Source organism: Aulonocara stuartgranti (assembly GCF_965226115.1).
Source record: "Aulonocara stuartgranti genome assembly, chromosome: 12".
NCBI lineage: Eukaryota > Metazoa > Chordata > Actinopteri > Cichliformes > Cichlidae > Aulonocara > Aulonocara stuartgranti.
In genome coordinates, this window is record NC_138948.1 from 13,164,137 (window position 1) to 13,184,605 (window position 20,469).

Below are 20,469 nucleotides of genomic sequence, written 5' to 3' on the forward strand. Positions count from 1 at the left end.
AGTTTCTTGAGATTTCCTGACAGAACTAAGTGCTGAGTAAACTGTATAATCAGTACATGCCAAAGTCTGCTATTTGGTATCGCTACAATATGTTTGAAGCACCAAAGAAGCATTATTTATGGGCTGTTTAATATTTTATTAAAAAAAAACTTTTAATAATAGTTGTCTGATTTCCACAATAGCTTAAGCAGTAGTAAGGTGGACCGATACAATTAAAAGCCATGAAAATTTCCAAAAACTGCTTTTGTTGTGGTTGCTGAACAAAATCTGAAATGTATTCTGATTTATTATGTTGATATTGTTCATCTGTCTTCAGGTTCACCGTGCCAAAGCTATCCTCTCCCATCTCGTGAAATGCATTGCTGGAGAAATCATAACACTTCAAGACAGTTCCACCAGTCCCGAAAAACGTGTGCGGTCTCGAACCATCAGTGTTGGGGGCAGCACAGCCACGGATCAGAAGATGTTCAGCAAAGCAGAGAACTCGTCCGCTGACTACACAGAGATAAGCTCCATCCCTCCACTGCCTCTTTACGCCCTTCTAGGAGCTGATGACGACACACCAAAACCTGGTGGGTATATACAGCATGTGATTTGAGAATAGTGGTCCCTCACTATAACGCGGGTCACTTTTCGCGGCCTCGCTGTTTCTCGGATTTTTTCTGTGCAATTTTGCATGCTTTTTTTTTTTTTCTTTCTTTTTTTCTTTTTTTTTTTAACAGCGTGTTGTGTTCTCCGTCCTGATTGGCTGTAGACCATTGTCATTCAGTCTCCTCCGTGCAGTGTCTCCTGTACAGTCACATTTACATAAATCTTTGATCGCTAGCAGTGTGACTCTGAAGTGCTGTACTGTTTGTACGTTTTCTCCCCAACAAACACAACAATATCAACAAAACATTTTGTACTGTCAAAGGCATGTGCGGTAGCCTGAAAACAGGGTTTGATCTTTGGTTTCATTCTATAATACTGGACTTAGTTTTCTACAAAGGTTTGAACTTTGAGGGTGTTTAAACAAGAGAGAAAAGTGTGAAAATGTTCATGCCTGTCTGAGAAAAGTGTATGAAGTGTGCCAGGCAGCAGGAAAAGAGAAGGTTATGGATGTAATGAAGGACGAGATGTAGAAGGCTGTGTGATAGAAGACGATGCAAGGGACCGGGAGCAACTGAAAGCAGAAGAACAAGAAGACTTGGTGAACAAGAACACTCTGCACCATGGGTACAAAAGCATAAGCCTTGGCTTTTTTGTTTTTCTACTTTTTGCTGCTGTTTTTGCCTTTTTGTTTTCCTTTGTTGACCTGGCACTCTGCAGGTGAAAGCATTTCACGACTAAGACTGAAGCCTTATTCACACAAGTCTAATATTATTATTTGAGACTTGTTGTATAAAGCTCGTTGAGTGCTCAAGTGGAATAGCAAAGTGCTATAAAAGAACCAGTCCATTTACCGTTTATCTTGGGACCTCTATGTAATGATTGCAGAAGTCAACTGTGACCTGATTCAAAGTAAATGTTCCACAGCTAATAACATAACATACTTCATCAAACAAAGATGTTCTGTGATAGTATAAGTCCACTAATAATCAGGATGTCACTGATTTCTTTGATATTTTCTATAAACAGCATTATGGATGCTCTGTTGGCAGTTGAATGAAAATAAATGAAAGGTAAAAGGCGAGCTTGAATCCATCAGAATAACAAAAGTCAGAAGCATGACTTGCTTGGCAGCATTTTGTAAAGAACTTGTTGCCTTTTTTTTAACATGCTCGGCAGTTATGTGGCAGCTTATTAATATTAATATTAGTGCTGTCAATAGATTAAAAAAATTAACTAATTAATCTCACAATTTTCTCTAATTAATCGTGATTAATTGCAATTACTTGATCAATAGCCTGGCTAGCTGGCTTTTTCAACTTTATATTTAAGCTTGTAACAGACATTTATGCAATATAATGAAGTAAATGGAGAATAAACACAAAGAATGTGTGCTTAAATTCAAAGAGAATTTGAATAGTTTTAGCACAGGTTCTTTTTAAAACTTTTTAAAAACCTACATACTAATAGGTAAGTATACACTAATATATAATATATATATGTTAGTTCTTTCAAACAATTACAATTTTTAATCGGACTCATCACAGGGTTACTGTAGATTAATTTTGATTAATCACAATTAAATATCATTCATTTTTAATCTACGTTAATCACATTTCATTTTGCATGAGCAAACAGACTCAGAAAAAAAAGGGAAAATATATGCATTTAACATGTTTATTGAACATCTTGAACATTCATGTTAACAAAAAACTCTGTAAACACTCTCTCTCTGTCACGCTTGGGGAGGCACTTAAAGTCCTTGAAACGAGGAACCAAAGCTATGTAAAGCAGCGGTCCCCAACCCTTTTTTGCGCCACAGACTGGTATATGCCCGACAATATTTTCACGGACCGGCCTTTAAGGTGTCGCGGATAAATACAACAAAATAAAACTAGTACCGGTATGGGAAAAAAAGAAGTTTTATCCACAACACACGTGAAAAGACCCAGGAAAACCGAGATAACGATAAAAAAATAACGCTAAAAACCCTGAAAACCATACATTTCACACCCGAGCCTCAACTCTCGCGGCCCGGTACCAAACGACTCACGGAACGGTACCGTGAGGTAGACTTACTGAGTCCCCGATGCTCCGTGAGTGGTTTGTCGGAAGCTGGATGACATGTTAGCCAAAGTCCTAGCAGCATCCCCGACTAACATATGCTTCGCATCAATGTCATATTTTAAGCTGCAAGTGCTTCGGTGAAAAGAAAATTCCTTCTTGCACAATGTGATTGGTTCAGCTGGCCGTTACTCCCAGATCAACTGCCCATTTGCGCATGTGTGAAGGTAACTACTTGGACAAACTGCCCGAAATGCGTGGACAGAAATATTTCAGGGATTTTGAGTCATTCTGCACTCCAGATGCATTAATAGCGTTAAATTTTTTTTATCGCATTAATCATGATGACAGCTTTAATAACGTGTTAAGTTTGACAGCACTAATTAATATTAATATTAGGTCCCCAGGGGTATCGAGAGACGTCAGTAAATCTGAGTGAAACACAGACTTTTCATGCCACGTGAATATACAGCATAAAACGTAGATGTTGGGGGGTATTTTTAAAGGTCATACATAAAGTCCCTTGTTAACACCAATCCCATGTGAATAGGGCTTATTCCTCTGGAGGCAATAACAGCCCTGAACATAAAGCTAGACCAGTGGTGACAGTTTGATAGTGCTGAATTGAAAATGAATGTTTATGACTTTTTGAGAGTATGCCTGCATATTTGTCAGAAATCAAAAATGTTCTGCAGATATGCATTAAAGCAGGTACACAAACAAGAACAAAGAAATGGTATTTATATTGTAAAACCAGTTACTATTATTAACCACCTCGCCTTAAGGTGAAGAAACTGAGAATAACAACTACACTTCTTTCAGATTTTCCCTCATTATCTGTCTGGGGATACATGGTGAAAAGAATGAAAGCAAATGCATGTATACAGTTTTGGGTTGTTGTTTTTTTTTTTAAAGCTCTCTGATATTTTAATCTGCCATCTTCCCAGCAGGAGGATACTTTTCTTCAGGCCTGTTGTGAAATACTTGTCTCATGTTATTTAACTCTGTCCTACACTTCCTTACAGATAAAGTGGGCAGTGTGAGTGGAGATAGTGGGCATGGTTCCAGCCACACCGATGCTTATGATGAGCTCTTTCACACACCCAACGTGATGGATCTGGACCCCCTGGACAGTGATCAAGAGAAAACAGGAAATAAGGTGAGCTCTTTCGGTATTCCATTGTATAGATTACAGAAAGCATTAATCCAAACTGGGACTCTCTCCCTACCATTCAGTGCATGCAAATGACATGACTGTTAATTTTCTAAGAAAACTGATTTTCTGTGCTGTTGTGAAAACTTTGTGACACTGGGTTCATTTAGACATGCAGACTCAGATGTTTTATGCAGAAGGATTTACTGCTGCAAGATCAATAATCGACATATTATCACCCAGTCCTGAAAGCACTTGTTTTTTGGCAAGCGGTATTCATATTAATTCTAGAAATTTGCTTTAGTACGATATAAAAATAACACATTTTTAACCTGTTTATGCTGGCCCATTTATATGCATCTTTGGTGCACACATCCTTGGACCAGGGACACTGCAGTGAGAATAAGACTCTTTCTGAAAGGTCCATCAGCTCATTCCTGCCTGCTGTGTCACATCTGGCTAAAGCTCCTTTTTACGGCAGGAAATGTCCCAGTGCTCCTAACAGGCCGTCTGTTCTTGGTAGCCAAGACATGCATCTCAAGGTTTATTTTAAATTTACTCCTGCCTGAAAAAGCAGGCCAGTCGAATCTTCATGATGGGCCTTATTAATGCATTAAAAATCTACATTATTAACTAATCTCTAGATTTTTGAAAAAAAGGTTACTGCATTTGAAAAAGCTTATATAGTCAGTTTACACATAGAATATCATGCTTATGTTGTGAAATTGAATCCAGTGATGCTGTATTCTGCTTTCTAACATTATTGACCGATTCTGTATTGTCTTTTGTAAATTGGAAATATCAAACAGTGAATTTAACAGGTTGGCACCTTTTCTGTCTCCAGGTTATAGACCTGTCCCAGTACAGTCCTACATACTTCGGTCCAGAACACGCCCAGGTTCTGTCCAGCCATCTCCTCCACTCCAGTTTGCCAGGATTAACTCGTATGGAGCAGATGTCTCTCATGGCACTGGCTGACACCATTGCTTCTACAAGCATAGACCTCAATGACAGCCAGGGCAAGAGCAAAGGTACTGCAAGGAAATGATAACATAAATACAGACTTTTCAGATGGGTAAAAATTTAGTAAATAAGCTCTGTTATCATTCTTTTTACCTCCAGGGGGAGAGACATTGGATGAGTGCGGTCTGAAGTTCTTGCTAGCTGTCAGACTTCACACTTTCCTCTCTACTTCGCTGCCTCCAGCCCACAGAGCACAACTACTGCGGCAAGGTACAGTGGTGTTGTTTCAAACTCTTTTATGTCAAATGTCCTTCAAAAATGATGCGAGGTCTTGATTTTGAGTCTTTTGTGAACTTCTGCTTTGCTGCTTGTAGTTTTATAGCCCTGTTATCACTGTAATTCCTGAATGGGCAGAAACAAAAGTTATTGACATTTTTGTTTTTTACTGCGTTCTGTCACAGTAATGTCATCGCCCCTTGTAAAAATAGAGATTTATAATTTCCTTTTCCTCTCTTTGCAGGCTTGTCAACATGTCACTATGCCTGGGGTTTCCACTCTGAAGCTGAGGAAGAACTCCTGAACATGCTACCTGCAATGCAAAAGGGAGAGCCAACCTGGCCTGAGCTGCGCTCAATGGGTGTTGGCTGGTGGCTTCGCAGCACTAACAAGTTACGCAGATGCATTGAAAAGGTGAGGCGAACAAGTTAGCTGTCGGATCCCAAATGCTAATCCCTGAGCCAGTGCCACTTTTGTAAATTGACTTATTTGAAGTAGAAATTTTCAGACTATAGTTGGTTATAAATCTGCGTATTAAAGAGTTTGCTTTTTTTTTAAATATCTTACTAAAGATTTAATGATCAAATAGTTCATGATCTGGTAATTTATGGGATCTACATGGTAATACATATTAGAAACTAGTTTGAAGATCATAAACACAAAATGGGAAACTATTTTTTGGTAATATCTTAATGGCTATTCCCATGAAAAAAAGAACAACGTACAGTGAACGATGTAACATCGGTTTTCGATTGTATTTTGCGGAGTGAACATTAACCAATAAATTGATTCAATTAATTTTTTTTATCTAGATTGCCTTTTCTTTTTTTTTTCTTCAAAAAAAAGCATCCGTATAATTTAAGCGTGCACACTTAACAGCTCTGAAGGATGTCAAATAGTATGTTAGGCCTGTTTGCTTCCTCATGGGTGTTCAGTTTATAAGTGAAATACTCGCAGGTATATGGGAGTACAGTTGTGCTGAGGCTGCTCTAAACTGCAGCATACTGAGTTACTCCCTAAAATGACCCATAAATTTGCAACTTGTTCTGTGGATAATGTTGTGTGGTGTGCGGTGGGAGAGACTGAATGTACTTTTCCTTCTATTTTGTCAGGTTGCCAAGGCTTCTTTTCAGAGAAATAATGATCCTCTGGATGCAGCTATATTTTACCTTGCACTGAAAAAGAAGGCAGTGGTTTGGGGACTGTACAGGTAAATGAAACTGGCGTGATTTTTGCATATGAAATACACATACAGTTATCACATTTGTTACTAGATTTAACCAAGGCTAGCTATGTTAGAACGCTGAAGACCAGTGAATTTAATATTTCTGCTTTCAATCCCTAATCTCATTCTCCCCAGGTCTCAGAAGAATGCTAAAATGACAGAGTTTTTCCACAACAACTTCAGCGAAGACCGGTGGAGAAAAGCAGCACTGAAAAATGCCTTTTCTCTGCTGGGAAAGCAGCGGTTCCAGCATTCTGCAGCCTTCTTCCTTCTAGCCGGCTCCCTTAAGGATGCTGTGGAGGCAAGTGGAAAACAGACATAAAACAGTGTTTCCAAGAACCATCTTTTTTCCCTTCAACACCTCCGACGCATCTCAGCTCGCTAAACCTCAGTTAGAAACCTTACTGCAGTATGAGTTAAGTCAAGTGCTCCTCCTTTTCATTTGCAAACTGCCTGTAACTTAGTAAGCGTTGGGGGTTTTTTTGTGTTTTTTTTTTTTTTTTTTTTCCTCAACAGTTCATAGTCAAGGGCAATGTTTAATGATCTATTCAAAAGCAGAGAAACCACATTGCTCAAAAACAGAGCACACCAGCAGTATTTCTGTGGTGTTCTTTGTATTATTAAAACACCTCAATACATTTCCACTGTGGTGTCTTTGTCAAAAGCTTTTAGCACAATTCTCTGAAGCATTTTTGATGTTGGCAATTGACTCTTGGGTGTTGCTGTCGCTACTTCTTTTTGGGTGAATTATCAGTTGCATGTTATCTCATTCATAAACCAGCATCTCTGACCCCCTTTTTAGACTCTACTTAATGCCTCTTACATTATATTTGGAGAGTGCTGGTTAGTTAATGTGAAAACATGTGTTTGTTGTGAATAGTGGTTTGAAAGCTTGGCGTCAATCAGTGCGAGCCACAGAAATGTCCAGAAAGCTGCTCCTGGTCATGTCGATTGTTTAACCTTTAATTTGTCAAGGTTATTTCTGTTTAGTGAGTCCCTGAAGCAGTGGGTCACATTATTTCATCTGCATGAGTAATTGAAAGCCCTTTAAGCATTTTATGGAAATAAGCACCACTCAGGCAAAGGGCTATCATTGACTTTGCTCAAGTCTGTCTGACTGGGAGGTAGTCTCATTGATATGCACCTCACACCTTCCCAGTTGGGAGCAACCACAACAACTTGAACTAGTCACTCAGTTTTTGCTGTGAGTACAGGCTTTTGTTGTTTGCATTTTTGGCCCTTTCCTTTCCATTTTGACAGGTAAACAACAGTTTCAGATGATCAACACATACCAAGTCATATGTATTATTTATCTGCTCTACCTCACTCAGTCTTGCCAGTAACAGAATCCACTGCTAAAAAATACCTGGCTTCTTTGTCGTCCTCTAGGTGTGTATAGAGAAAATGCAGGACCTCCAGCTAGCGTTGGTGATCTCAAGGTTGTATGAGTTTGAGTTTGAGACGGCATCCACCTACAAAAAGATCCTCCAGAGACATGTTTTAGGACAAGACAAACAGGTGTGCAGACACCAAAAGTTGTTTTTTCAGTTTTAAGTGTATAATTTGAGCAAAATACCAAATGTTTGAATCCATAACATGAAAAAACGCAAGATGAGCCGTTGTAATTAGTTCATGAATTTCAGATTCCGGCACACCAAGACCCATTTCTGCGGAGCATGGCTTACTGGGTCCTGGAGGACTACAGCAAAGCCTTGGATACTCTACTTGAACAAAAAGCTAACATTGCCAGATCTGGGTCTGCTGAGAACCGATATGACACTGGTAGGTCTGCTGTGCTCTTTATGTTCTTTAACTAGAAAAATTCCATAAAAAAATATATTTGTAACAATAGATCTGTTACACTTGGTTTCACTGTCTGATTCACATTACTACAATCTTTTTCTTTTTTTAAGCTAATTAAGAAATCAAGAAAATAGGGCATAGTGAAAATTTAGGTTCATACACATACCATCATTTCTGACCACATTTGTTTTAATAGCTGTCTACAGTGAACTTTAGCTTTTCTAAATGGAGTTTCTCAGATAAATTTAAGTATAATATAGGAATCCAATCCAGTTTTCTGATTTTTATCTTACCACTCCTTTAAAATATAGAACAGTTGTTTCAAGGGCCATTTTATTTATGAATGGAAAAATGTAATTCAGCCAGAATCTGCCTGTCAAAAGATTCCTTTGTAAATTTCTGTTTGATATAGCCTTTGTTGTCAGAATATCAAAGGGCTGTCCAATATAGGTTGTCAGATAATAACACGAGGTAGACTGAAAGTGCTGCAGATTGTAATACACACTAAGGTTAAGTCCTCATTCACAACCTTGCAACTATTTTTGGTTCGTTAAGTGAGCTGAAATTGCACAAGGAACCTTCTGACCACAGAGCTCAATTTATTAAAAGAAATTATAACCAGTATGAATTATGAATGGATGAAGAAATGAACTTAAAGTGAACCTCACTTTGACTTAAGGGCCCAACCAGTCCCACATTAAAATGCTGTGACATGTGGTTGGTAAATGATGCTTCTCAGAGCATGCTTAGTATGGTTCTAGCAAAGGTAACACAGCTTATAAAAACTGCAAAACGGTTCTTTAACTCTGTAGACATTTCTGCTGCCAGGTACTCTGACATTTTTATACCTCAATGAAAATGAGTGAACATGATGCTTCACCTCTAATTTAACTGTCAGTTTTTGAGCTTCCATCTACATCAAATCAAAATTTATTTATATAGCACATATTAAAACAACAATGTTGACCATAGTGCTTCACAGTCAGTAAAAGCACGAGACAATTAAAACAAACAATAAAACAGGACAACAAACAATAGGTAACAACACAACAAGCTAGAACAGCCAACTAGTTAGAATCAAAAGCCAAAGTAAAAAGTTTTAAGACGTGATTTAAAAGACTGGATAGACTCGGCAGTACGAATATGAACAGGGAGGTTATTCCAGAGTTTAGGTGCCACGGTTGCAAAGGCCTGGTCACCTCTCGACTTCAGTCGAGACCTAGGTTGTGCTAGGAGCATGTGATTGGACGATCTTAAGTGCTCTGCTGGGATTGTATAAGTCGAGTAGTTCAGAAAGATAGCTGGGCGCTAAATTATTCAGAATTTTAAAAGTGAACAAAAGAATTTTAAAATCTATGCGATATTTAAAAGGGAGCCAATGTAATTTGGCTAAAATTGGAGTTATGCGTTCATAGATTCTCGTACCTGTTAAAAGACACACAGCTGCATTTTGAATTAACTGAAGCTGGTAAAGAGAAGAGTGTTGGAGGCCCAAGTAAAGGGAGTTACAGTAGTCCAATCTGGATATGATAAATGCGTGGGCAAGCTTTTCAAGGTCCTTTAAAGGAAGGAACGGCTTTGCTTTAGATATCTGACGCAATTGGGAAAAGCTGTTTTTTTTTACCACAGTGGAGACCTGTTTCTCAAGTTTAAAAGAGCCATCCAGAAACACTCCAAGGTTTCTTACAGTGAGCGAGAGATGGCTAGCGAGAGGGCCTAGGGAATCAGCTAACTGGTCTAGCAGAGTGCGACTACCAAAGACTATGATTTCGGTCTTATTCTCGTTCAATGTAAGAAAATTATGCGATACCCATATTTTAACTTCATGCAAACAGTTGAACAGAGGTTGCAAAGAAGCAGACACATCGGATTTCAAAGGTGAATAAATCTGGATATCATCAGCATAACAGTGAAAGGAGATGTTGTATTTTCTAAAAATTAATCCCAAGGGCAACATGCACAAAGAGAAAAGAGCAGGACCGAGCACGGACCCTTGAGGCACACCACAATAAATAGGGGCAGAAGCCGAGGAGTGTTGCCCCATAGCAACAGAGAACGACCTCTCTGAGAGGTAGGATTTAAACCAAGATAAAACCGTACCTTTGAGACCAACAACATGTTCCAATCTTGATAGAAGAATGTTGTGGTTAACAGTGTCAAAAGCAGCAGTCAAGTCTAGTAAAACTAAAACCACGGAATAGCCAGAGTCAACGGTTAAAAGAAGATCATTAAAAACTCTAAGTAAGGCTGTCTCTGTGCTGTGGCGAGGTTTAAAACCAGACTGAAACTTTTCATTAATACCATTTGCATCTAAAAAGGTCTGAAGTTGTTTTAGAACTACCTTTTCCAATATTTTGGAAATAAAACGGAGTTTAGAGATCGGCCTGTAGTTAGTGAGACCATTAGGGTCAAGATTTTTCTTTTTCATAATAGGTTGCACAACAGCATGCTTAAAGACAGACGGTACACAACCTGATGACAATGATGCATTCAGCAGAGATAAGATACAAGGACCAATAACATGTAAAGCTTCCTTAAAGAAACGAGAAGGAAGAATATCATGCGGGGAACCAGAGATTTTGAGATGATCAATTATATCTTTTAAAGCAGAATAAGACACTGGCTCAAACTGTTGAAAGACAGTCAAGCATTCAGAGGCTGGAACTGGGTCTAAAACTGATGATGAATGAGATGGATGAGAAGCCCTTAGAGCTGAGATTTTTTCAGAGAAATACTTTAAGAATGTATCACAAAGAGCAGGGGAGGCATCCCTATAAGTGGTAGTGCGAGGGTTTATCACAGAGTTAAAAGTATTAAAAAAGGCTCGGGGGTTGTGGCTATTAGTCATAATAATGCTAGACAAAAAGGCAGGTTTGGCAGCTTCAACAGACTTTTGATACTTAGATAAACAATTATGGAGGATGTCCAGAGAGACATGGAGTTTGTCTTTCCTCCATTTTCTTTCAGCACGACGACATTCACGCCTAAGGGCGCGAGTAGTATCATTTAGCCAGGGTTGTGAGGATTTGGCACGTTTAATCCTCAGAGGTGCCACAGAGTTAAGAATGTCAGCGCATGTAGTATAAAAGAGGTTAGCAAGCTCATCCGCTGATAAAACCCCATTACAGTTAGCATCAGAGAGGGGAGAGTCAAGGAAAGCATCCGTGACGTGAGCGATTGACTGGGAGTTAATAGTGCGCGTTTGCCACACAGGACCATCACTGTTCAAATTCACATCGCTACAGTATTAAATAAAACTGGGAAGTGATCAGAAATCCTTGCCGTGAACACTGGTGCCATCTTGTATTTGCATTCGAGTGACAAGATAAGGTAGTTTTGTCAGTCATTAGTTCTCTCATAAGTGCATACCTGAAGTTGTCTGAAGCTTTGACAGTGATTCAGTTAGGTCAGGTATAGTTGTATTTTGTTTTCCTCTAATATCACAGCTTGTCTTTGCAGGTATTGTTGCTAGGACTCGCCAAAGAAATAGATGAAACCTTTTTGTCTAACTTTCTGTCTGTGGCAGGTACCTCTTCTGTGTCGGCTTGTAACCCTGAGGTTTTCAACTTTTACACTTACCTGCGTACTCACCCACTCCTCCTTCGCCGGCATTTTGGCTCATCAAACAAGGCAAAAGTTGGTCTGACTGCTGAGGTTCGCAGCGCTGACTCCATCAGCCTGGATGAGAGAAGACTGTTTTTCACAGCTGCATATGCACATTTGCATGCAGGGTGCCCTATGCTTGCACTCGAAGTCCTCTCCAAGATGCCCAAAGTCCGCAAGCATTCTAGACCCCAGGATGATACAGGCAACACTGCTGAGCTCAGTGTTGGGAGTAGGAACGGACAAGCATCGGACCCGGATTGGTGTCAGTCGGCTCTGAATGGCTATGAGTCAGATGGCAACAGCTTATCAAACAGCCGGTCGGATTCAGTGTTAAGTTTCGATTGGAGCCAGCCGTCAGTGGTAGTTCCAGATGAGCCCCTAGAGCTGAAATGGGATAGCGACAAAGATGATGAAGAAAATGATGAGGGTGAAGAAGAAACTAAAAATGGCAAGAGTGGCAGTGGTAGTGTGTTCCACGAACCAGTATCTCTGGTTGAGGAGAGCGAGGACAGCAATGATTACATTGAACCGTCTGATGATATCCTGGTGACTCAACTGAAATTTGCAGCGTGCTTGAAGATTATGACCAATGAGCTCCGGACACTGTCAACAGGGTACGAACTGGATGGAGGAAAGCTACGTTACCAGCTCTGCCTGTGGTTAGAAAGAGAGGTACTGACATACACATATCTAAACAGCTTTGCAAACTTTGAGGTCAAATTTCATTTTTCTTTTTTTTTTTAATGTATTTATTCATTCATTTGTGTTATATAACAAGTCTTTCTGCAGACTTGAAGCCACGCAATAAAACTTTTGTATTTTACATAATGCCCACACATCTCCTTCTTGCCTTTATGATTATTGAGCATCTTGTCTGTGTGCATATAAATGTTACATTTCATGGATGAGGAGCGCCTTGTTGATTAATTGATTTTTAAGATCGGATTCTGTTTTGTTTTTGTTTCTTTTCCCCTCAGGTGGGGGCTCTCCAGCATTGCTGCAGCTATAAGCGTTGCCTGCCAGAACTGTCAGTCCAGGGTGATGTCCCTGTTTCTGGGTTAGTGGAGGAGGAGCAGGTGGGTGTTGATAGCTGGCTGCTTGCTATATTAAAATTAAAACAGCAACGATATCTAATGACGTACTTTGAAGAAATATTATCTCTGTTTGTCAGACATGCATACCCAATTATATATACTTACCCTTGCACAATGCACCTACTGTGTGTTTACAAATTACTTTAGAAAACCCACTACTTTTTTTTTCTCTATTGTTGATAGACCACGTTAATATATACCATTTCAAAGCATGCTGCTTTTTGTTTGTGCCCTACCCAGGTGGGTGGATTTACAGAAAGGCTGAATGACTGTCTATAAAACTAATGAAGTCTGAATGTTTTTGCCAGCCTGGGAGCCCCCGTGGTGACAGCCACAGGAGCAGGAGACACTGGCTGCAGAGTAACCAGCCCTTACTGAGGATGTTTCTGAGTTACTGCAGCTTGCACGGCTCACACGGAGGAGGTCTGGCCTCTGTACGCATGGAGCTCATACTGCTGCTTCAAGAATCTCACCAGGTAATTAAAATGGCAACTTTTCTTTCAGTTGGAGCTGTTTTGTCAGTGAATGAATGAACAATAGTAATATTGTTTTTTTTTGGGGGGGGGGGGGGGATTTGATATGAAATGTTTAGTTGATTACAACATAATTATAATTCAGGTGATTCAGAGGAAGATTTTCTCATGCTTTTCTCTTTGATTTTGCGTTTATCAGCGTGTTTAGAATTAAACATGAAACAGTTTTTTGCTCATTGATTACTAGTGTTGGTCTTCATGGATTTAAAAGTGACAAAAGTGATAGCTTTAAAGTTTTCTAACACTGCCATGTTTCTTAGTTTGTAGTTTTGGTTTGGTTTTTCAAAGGGGCTTCTTGCAGTAATTTATAGTCTTATTAATTGAGTCTTAAGCAACAAGTCAAGAATAATTAATTATGACTGTGCTCTCTTTATGGCCACTCTGTTGTCTTACAATACTTGAATACTGCGTCATATTTAAAGCAGGTCTTTTTCACTACAGACAGTGAAGTATTCTGGGCAGTATAATCCGCCCAGAGTTTCCACTTAATTTAACTGAAGCATATTCTCTTTGAAGGGAATGATACTGGGCAGATGAGTCAGAGTACGCATGATAGACGGAACATGAAGCCATCTGAATAGCTTGTGTTAGCACACACCACCACGCGCATGCACACACCTCGTTGTTGTGCCCAGGCAACTGTCTGCACACTGCCAGCAATAGGCCGACAGGCTGTACTGATTCCTGGAGCTCCTAAGGGAGGGTCGTGCCTCAGGCTGGCGATTAGAGAGTAAAATTTTAGGAGGTAAACAATTCAATGAGCCAACATGGGAACAGTGCTATTAAATGTTAGCACAAGTGATGATTTGAGATAAAATTGGATTATTTTGTACAAGCTCTGCTCCCATGGTTGTGAAATTTAAACTTTGGTGTCAAGGAAATTTTTGCTTTTGCCTTGACTTCAGTCAGGGTGCAGAGCTTCTGTTAAGATGGTGACAGCTGAATGTGATTCATCAAGAGTGACGAACATAAGTCTGTGGTATTCTTACACACAGAGTCATATTCAGGAATTTGGTAGATACATAAAGAACCAGACATCCCTCCAGTGCCAAAGCTTTCTTTTTTTGCTCATTAACTGTCATTCACACAAAATGTATGTAGAAATCATGTATGACATTTACACGAATTGGCTCATCTTGTCATTATAGCTACAGAAAAGGCTGTGCTGTCAAAGGTTCAAAGCAGCTCCCCTCTGTTCCTTGTTCTTTTAGTGAGGTGTCTTTCTTTCTTCATCCTAAAGAAAGAAATAAGAAAGTAGAATCCATCTACATTTTCTTAGTTTGCTAAGTTTACTGTTGTGTAACCTTAGTTTGTGTCCTTGTGTATAGGTGTGGGGGTTTGTATTTACTATGATAGACATCTACAGATGTACCATAATGATTTGACACTCATCTATGACATTTGTACCCAGGATGACTTCATCCAATCTGTGGTGACGGTGACTTCACAGCCCACCTCCATCCCTCTTTTGATGGCTTGTACAACCAATGTAAAGACAGTGGTGGCCAATCCACTTGTCTATTTGACCAACCTGACTCACGACATCCTGCAAACCATCAGTGCACTCGATTCTCCTCCACATCCAGATGTTGTTACCAACAAGGTGAGACAATTAATTTCCTCCTTATCCAGATAATTAAGAGTTGATTTTGTTGTGTTATGTCTGTAGGTTTATATACTGCATACTGTTGTGGACATATGCTTTTTATTTGGATTATGTGTGTGCCAAACCGTTGAAAGATGGAGAGATGTTGCATTCAAATAATATTAAAAACTGTAGTGAGCAGTTTGTGTTTTTGCACCAACATATGTGCACAGTAGAGGTTTGCAACAGTTTTAACTGTGTAGTTTTCTTGGCATCCATGAAGTTTATTAGTAGGGCTGCACCGAATCCTGTGAAAACCTCTATACGACACTCTTCTCGCTCACATTGCTTCTGTTTCTTTGGGGTTTATGGTCATTTGTTGATACATAGCTCTCTTAAGGTCCCTCCACAGCATTTCAGGCAGCCTGGTCAGTCTAGACTAGACTGGGCCAAAGCAACACCTTGATTCTTTTCTTTTTCTGCTGTGTTAGGGGTCACTGTTCTGACATGGTCCAGTATGGATTGAAGCTTAAGCTGTCCGACAGATGCACTCTAGAAAAATATGGTATTTAAAAGAGGTCATGGTAGACTAAATGACTGAGATCCTGTAGCTGCAAAATAAGCTAAGCTCACCTCCTATCCACTGTCATACGTATCACCTGGTATGAGGTGCTTGCTTTTTGTTTTTTTTTTTGGGGGGGGGGTTTACCAAACAACATGTTTCCATGCGTTATGCTAGACATCTCCACTTTTGGTCTCATCTGTCTAATGGACATTGTTACAGAAGTCTTGTGGTTTGTTTAGATGTAATTTTGCAAACCTGAGCCATGCTGCCATGTTCTTTTTAGAGCGAAAAGGCTTTGTGCTGGCAACCCTTCTAAACAAGCCATAGTTGTTCAGTCCTTTTCTAATTGCACTGACATGAACTTTAACATTTAACATGCTAACTGAGGCCTGTAGGGTCTGAGGTGTAGCTCTTGGGATTTCTTTGTTTTACAATTTCTCTGAGCATTGCACAGTCTGATATTGGGGTGAATTTGCTGGTACATCCTCTCCTGGGAAGAATGTGGCATTGTGTTAACACACACCTGAATGCGCCAGACCAGCAAACACTTCTGCTTTTATAGAGGTGCTCACACTTGCTAATGATCAAGTGTTGCACCTGTCTGCTATTTGCCCTCTCAGTTCCTCTAAATGTACATAGTTTTTCAGAGAACCGCAGTCTTGTGAAATCTTGTATATTGATCTTTTATATACAGTATATGAGACTGAGCTGTAAATAAACCTATAAATGTCAGGAGACTTTGCAATACGTAACATAAGAATAACCTGGGGTAGTAAGGCAAATGTTAGGCAGTTTTAATCAGAATTGATGTTAATAGATGGTGTGTGTGTGTGTGTGTGTGTGTGTGTGTGTGTGTGTGTGTGTGTCCATGAGTGCTGATTGCTGCCTTATCATTAAACTTGTTTCTAGAGAGATTTTGGTTCATTTTGCAATATTTTGAGTCAGAATATATTTGCTATGCTGCATATAGGAGGCTGTTTGCACATGAAGCATTTGTGTTTGGGAAATGAAAAGGAATGTGTTTTTGTATTCAACAGATGAATGTGTCAGTCACTTGTCTTTTAGCTGTTATTTGCTCTTGATCAGATTTCTGGGAACTATGCGTTGATTGAAAACCAAACTTTAAGTGTAGCTTAATTATTGAACTCTCATGCTAATTAATGTTTTATTTTGTTGTTGTTTTTTCATTGCTTCTTATTTCAGATCTATGTGATGCACACACTGGCAGCCTCCTTGTCTGCCTGTATATATCAGTGTTTGTGTGATGGACACACATACAGGTAAGTGTTGCAAGAACTTTATTTCCTCATATATTTATTTGCTCTTGAGCATTTGCTAAATACACCCACTTTACTATACTTTTTAGACTTTTAATCCCTAACCTGTCATGTTACAGATACTATCCATCAAGGTATCATGAGTACATGAGTAGCTTTATACTAAACTGAAATCCACCAGGGCAATTTGGAAAAACTCTTACATAACCTGACCCAAAAGGGTTGGAGCTCATTGTGGGTATCCACTGGGCTGCATCTCTGAGCAAAAGTCTTGAATTCTTTATGTATTCAAGCAAAGCTAATTACACATTTCTGTTCATTTTCCATCACATTCACATTGAATATTAAGACAAATTATTAATCTGTCATAACTACTGTTATTATATGTCCCTGGTGGTTCAATTAAAGCCAAAATGCTGCCAATAATAATGCACATTTGTGTCCTCTGGTTCACCCTGTATATGTGTTAGTGTTTTTAGGCTTATTGGAGCAGAATAATAAGAAATAATGGGGACAGGACCTGACTGCTGGTAACCAAGCATACTTTATAATGGGAGCGTAATGCAGTCATACAGCCAAACACTATACATGTAATAGCAATGTAGAAACTGCTGTTCAAGATCATCTAAGCATATTCTTTGTTTCAGATTTGCACTTTTTTTTTTTTGGGAGGGGTGAAATAAAGATGTGTTGGACGTTTACCACACAGAAGTATGACAGTTACTTGTCTGTTTTGATCATGTTGAGAATGAATTATAAAAGCTCCAGGGCTGCTGTTTGTCATTCTTATTGTAAATACTTAATTAGATTCTTGGTTTTGACAGATGGGAGGAACATTGTTTATTTAAGACTCTTATCTACCATAACTCCCAATCACTCTGACAACAACCCAGAAGGATTTAAGCTTAGAATGGATGAGTGTGTTTTTATTTCTAACATTTTTTTTAATGACCCATTTGGCTTACAGCCCTGTTGCTATGTGAGTTCCTTTTTTTCTTTTTTTCTTTTTAAAATAATGTAGCAAATTTTATTAACTAGTGCTTCACCAGACTGGGACCTGAGTCACAGTGCCGTGACTGCAGAGAGACTTGCTCGTGTGTCATGTATCAGAAAAGATGAAGATTCATTTTTAAACTGAGAGCAAACTTTCATTATTCTTTCAGAGCAAGCTGTCCGACCTCACTATTTCAAAGTTAACACGACTCTAAGTGATGTGATTAAATGAGCACATGGTTTGGCATCTTTCTCACTAAATACTTTAAACGTGTATACACACACACACACACACACACACACACACACACACACACACACACACACACACAGCCATCTATCCCATGCTGTTCTGAGTTAAATAGTGTAACTAAATTTGCAAGGCAATTTCTAATTTACAGTTTTTCTCAAATGTTAAAACACAAAAGCCAATCCTGTAACCCAAATGACCAGTAGTCTAAACACATTTACTAAATGTAGCCACCATATTCCAGTACCATAAACACATGTCACATGAAGACACAATTCACAAAACACAACCCTCTGTACTCATAAATCTAAACACATTTTTCCTTGCTAAAACACATGTTGCAAAACAACTCTGCTCATATCCTCAAATGAAAGCCCATGTGATGCAAAATGCTTGCCACAGTCACCAATCTTTGAACACAGGGAACACACCTGGCGTCATTCACTACACACAATGACTCAAAATTGAAGACACTTGTTGCTAATGCTGTACCCACATGTAAAAGCAAGTTCAGAGTGCACAGTATGCTGAAGGTTCCAAACAAACACAATGGATGAAGGCAGAGTCAGGGGAAGAGGAATCTGATGCAGAGGAGGGAGAAGAGCTGGCCCTGGAAGAAGAGGAGCAGGCCAATGAGGAAGAGGAGTTCAAATGAGAGGAGGAAGAGGAGCGACCAACGAGGAAGAGGAGAAGGCCAACATGGGAGAGGAGAAGGTCCAGGAGGGAGAGCAAGACAACCTCGCACCATCATTACGGACGAGATGCGAGCAACAGCTCAGCGACATGATGCCGCACAGTGATTGTGGTGTGTGTGTGTGGTGTGAATAACGTAAATAAAAAAACTTCACACCCTGTTCATGTTTTCAAGATTACTGTTGTGTGCAATAGATTCTGTTTTTGCATTGAGTTGTGTTACAGTAGTGTATGTACATGCAGGATTTTCTATAGATTTATACTACTCATATGAAACTCACAAATCTAAATGCCTAATCCTCTGCAGAGATCTACGACGATCCGTTACTGTATAGCTTCTAAAATATGCATTGGCAGTTATGAAACAAAGAACCTTCTCACAAATTGAGCATTGTGTTTTCAATTGTTTTGCTGTAGTGTGTAATGCTGTGTATAGTGTTTACAGTTTTGACAGCTTCGAGCTGCTCTCTTGGTGTGGGAGTTTGAGTTTTGCAGTGGGAAGGTGTGGTTGTGTTTATGTAGCTTTAGAGAAGGGTGTTGTGTTTGGACATTGGGGGACCTGGTGGTAACGTTTGTGGAATGTGTTTTAGCATTTGAGAAAAACTGTAACACTATCTTTGTTATGGTAATTATAATATAAAAAATCTCCCGTTGTGCCGCTGCAGAGGTTTGATGAAGCGCTTTTTCCTCTTGAGCATCTGAGCAAGTGTGTGAATTTTTCAAAAGGTATTTTGAGGATGTAGGTTGCGGGGGTTGAGTGTTGCAAGGTTGACAGGGTTTTAATTCTTTTCCTTCCTACCAGTGATTTTGTTATCTTCAGTCTAATTTGGTTAGGAAATCAGCCAAGAGGTGTATCAAAATGAAGCCTAAACATACGTGAGGTTACAATACCTGCACAGTTGCAGCATGTGTGGCTTTATGAATAAAGTTTGTTGTGAAAAGATGTCTTCAGAGTTGTGACTTGCCGCTCCTTCTGAATGACGTTCCCTTTGACTTTTGAATTCTGTTTGAAGTGGAGGCAATTGGGGTTTTTTTTGTAGGAGCTTAAAGGGGGACTTATTGGATGTTAGAAACTTAATAGACTCCCTGGTGACTTGAGCATTCCATATTCTCTATAAAGATTTCCTCTCTAACCGTCCAAGGATTTTTGTATGTTCGAAAGCCACTTGATGTGAGAACTCGGGCACTGATGTTTTCTTTATTACATAGCGTTTCTTCTCTATCACCAAACAGCATATATAGGCAGCTAACCTGAGATGCAGCCCATTAGTATTTCATGTCCTGACAGAACAGAGCTCAAAAGTGGTGTCTCTTAGAAACAACATCCTAGAATTGGGAACAGAGTAAAACATTTTAGCATTATATATTTACACCACCTACCCCTTCCTTTCCTCACTTTTCTGTACAGCTTTTCATGTTTAATATAAATGTTTGGCTTCGCAACCTCATACTTTGCGGGATCGATTTCTTGTTTCTGTTTCTCCCACAGCCACGTGAACCATTTCACTGGGACTGTGTACCAGAGTGTTTTGCTGTCTCAGAAGCAGCCTCTCAAAACTATAAGCATGGATGAGTCTGTTCAGCCCAACACTTCTCCTGCACAGTGGCCAGGTAAATCAATCAAAACAAACTTTTCACACCGAAGCATATTTTAGTTGTTTTCAGTAAACAAGAACAGTAAACAAGTCTTTACCAGCTCACCCTTCCTGTTTGTGACACGCTGCAATAAATCTTGTTATCGGTATGCTGTTTTATTTCTGCGTCCCACCAACATGTCATATGTTACACACATGGTTATGTT

General features: G+C 39.4%; 1 protein-coding gene across 4 annotated transcripts in view; it reads left to right on the forward strand.

Moving 5' to 3' along the window:
* The window catches only part of dmxl1 (Dmx like 1), a 61,904-nt gene that overhangs the window by 23,711 nt on the left and 17,724 nt on the right, over positions 1-20,469 (forward strand). For all 4 annotated transcript variants that reach the window (XM_082555799.1, XM_082555802.1, XM_082555800.1 and 1 more), the window contains exons 20-34: positions 317-572; positions 3,678-3,811; positions 4,650-4,836; positions 4,928-5,038; positions 5,289-5,458; positions 6,157-6,254; positions 6,405-6,570; positions 7,659-7,787; positions 7,913-8,051; positions 11,599-12,350; positions 12,656-12,754; positions 13,081-13,248; positions 14,717-14,908; positions 16,659-16,735; positions 20,158-20,279. In XM_082555799.1, the coding sequence (XP_082411925.1) occupies positions 317-572; positions 3,678-3,811; positions 4,650-4,836; positions 4,928-5,038; positions 5,289-5,458; positions 6,157-6,254; positions 6,405-6,570; positions 7,659-7,787; positions 7,913-8,051; positions 11,599-12,350; positions 12,656-12,754; positions 13,081-13,248; positions 14,717-14,908; positions 16,659-16,735; positions 20,158-20,279 (2,800 nt within the window). The remainder of the gene's footprint in view (positions 1-316; positions 573-3,677; positions 3,812-4,649; positions 4,837-4,927; positions 5,039-5,288; positions 5,459-6,156; positions 6,255-6,404; positions 6,571-7,658; positions 7,788-7,912; positions 8,052-11,598; positions 12,351-12,655; positions 12,755-13,080; positions 13,249-14,716; positions 14,909-16,658; positions 16,736-20,157; positions 20,280-20,469) is intronic.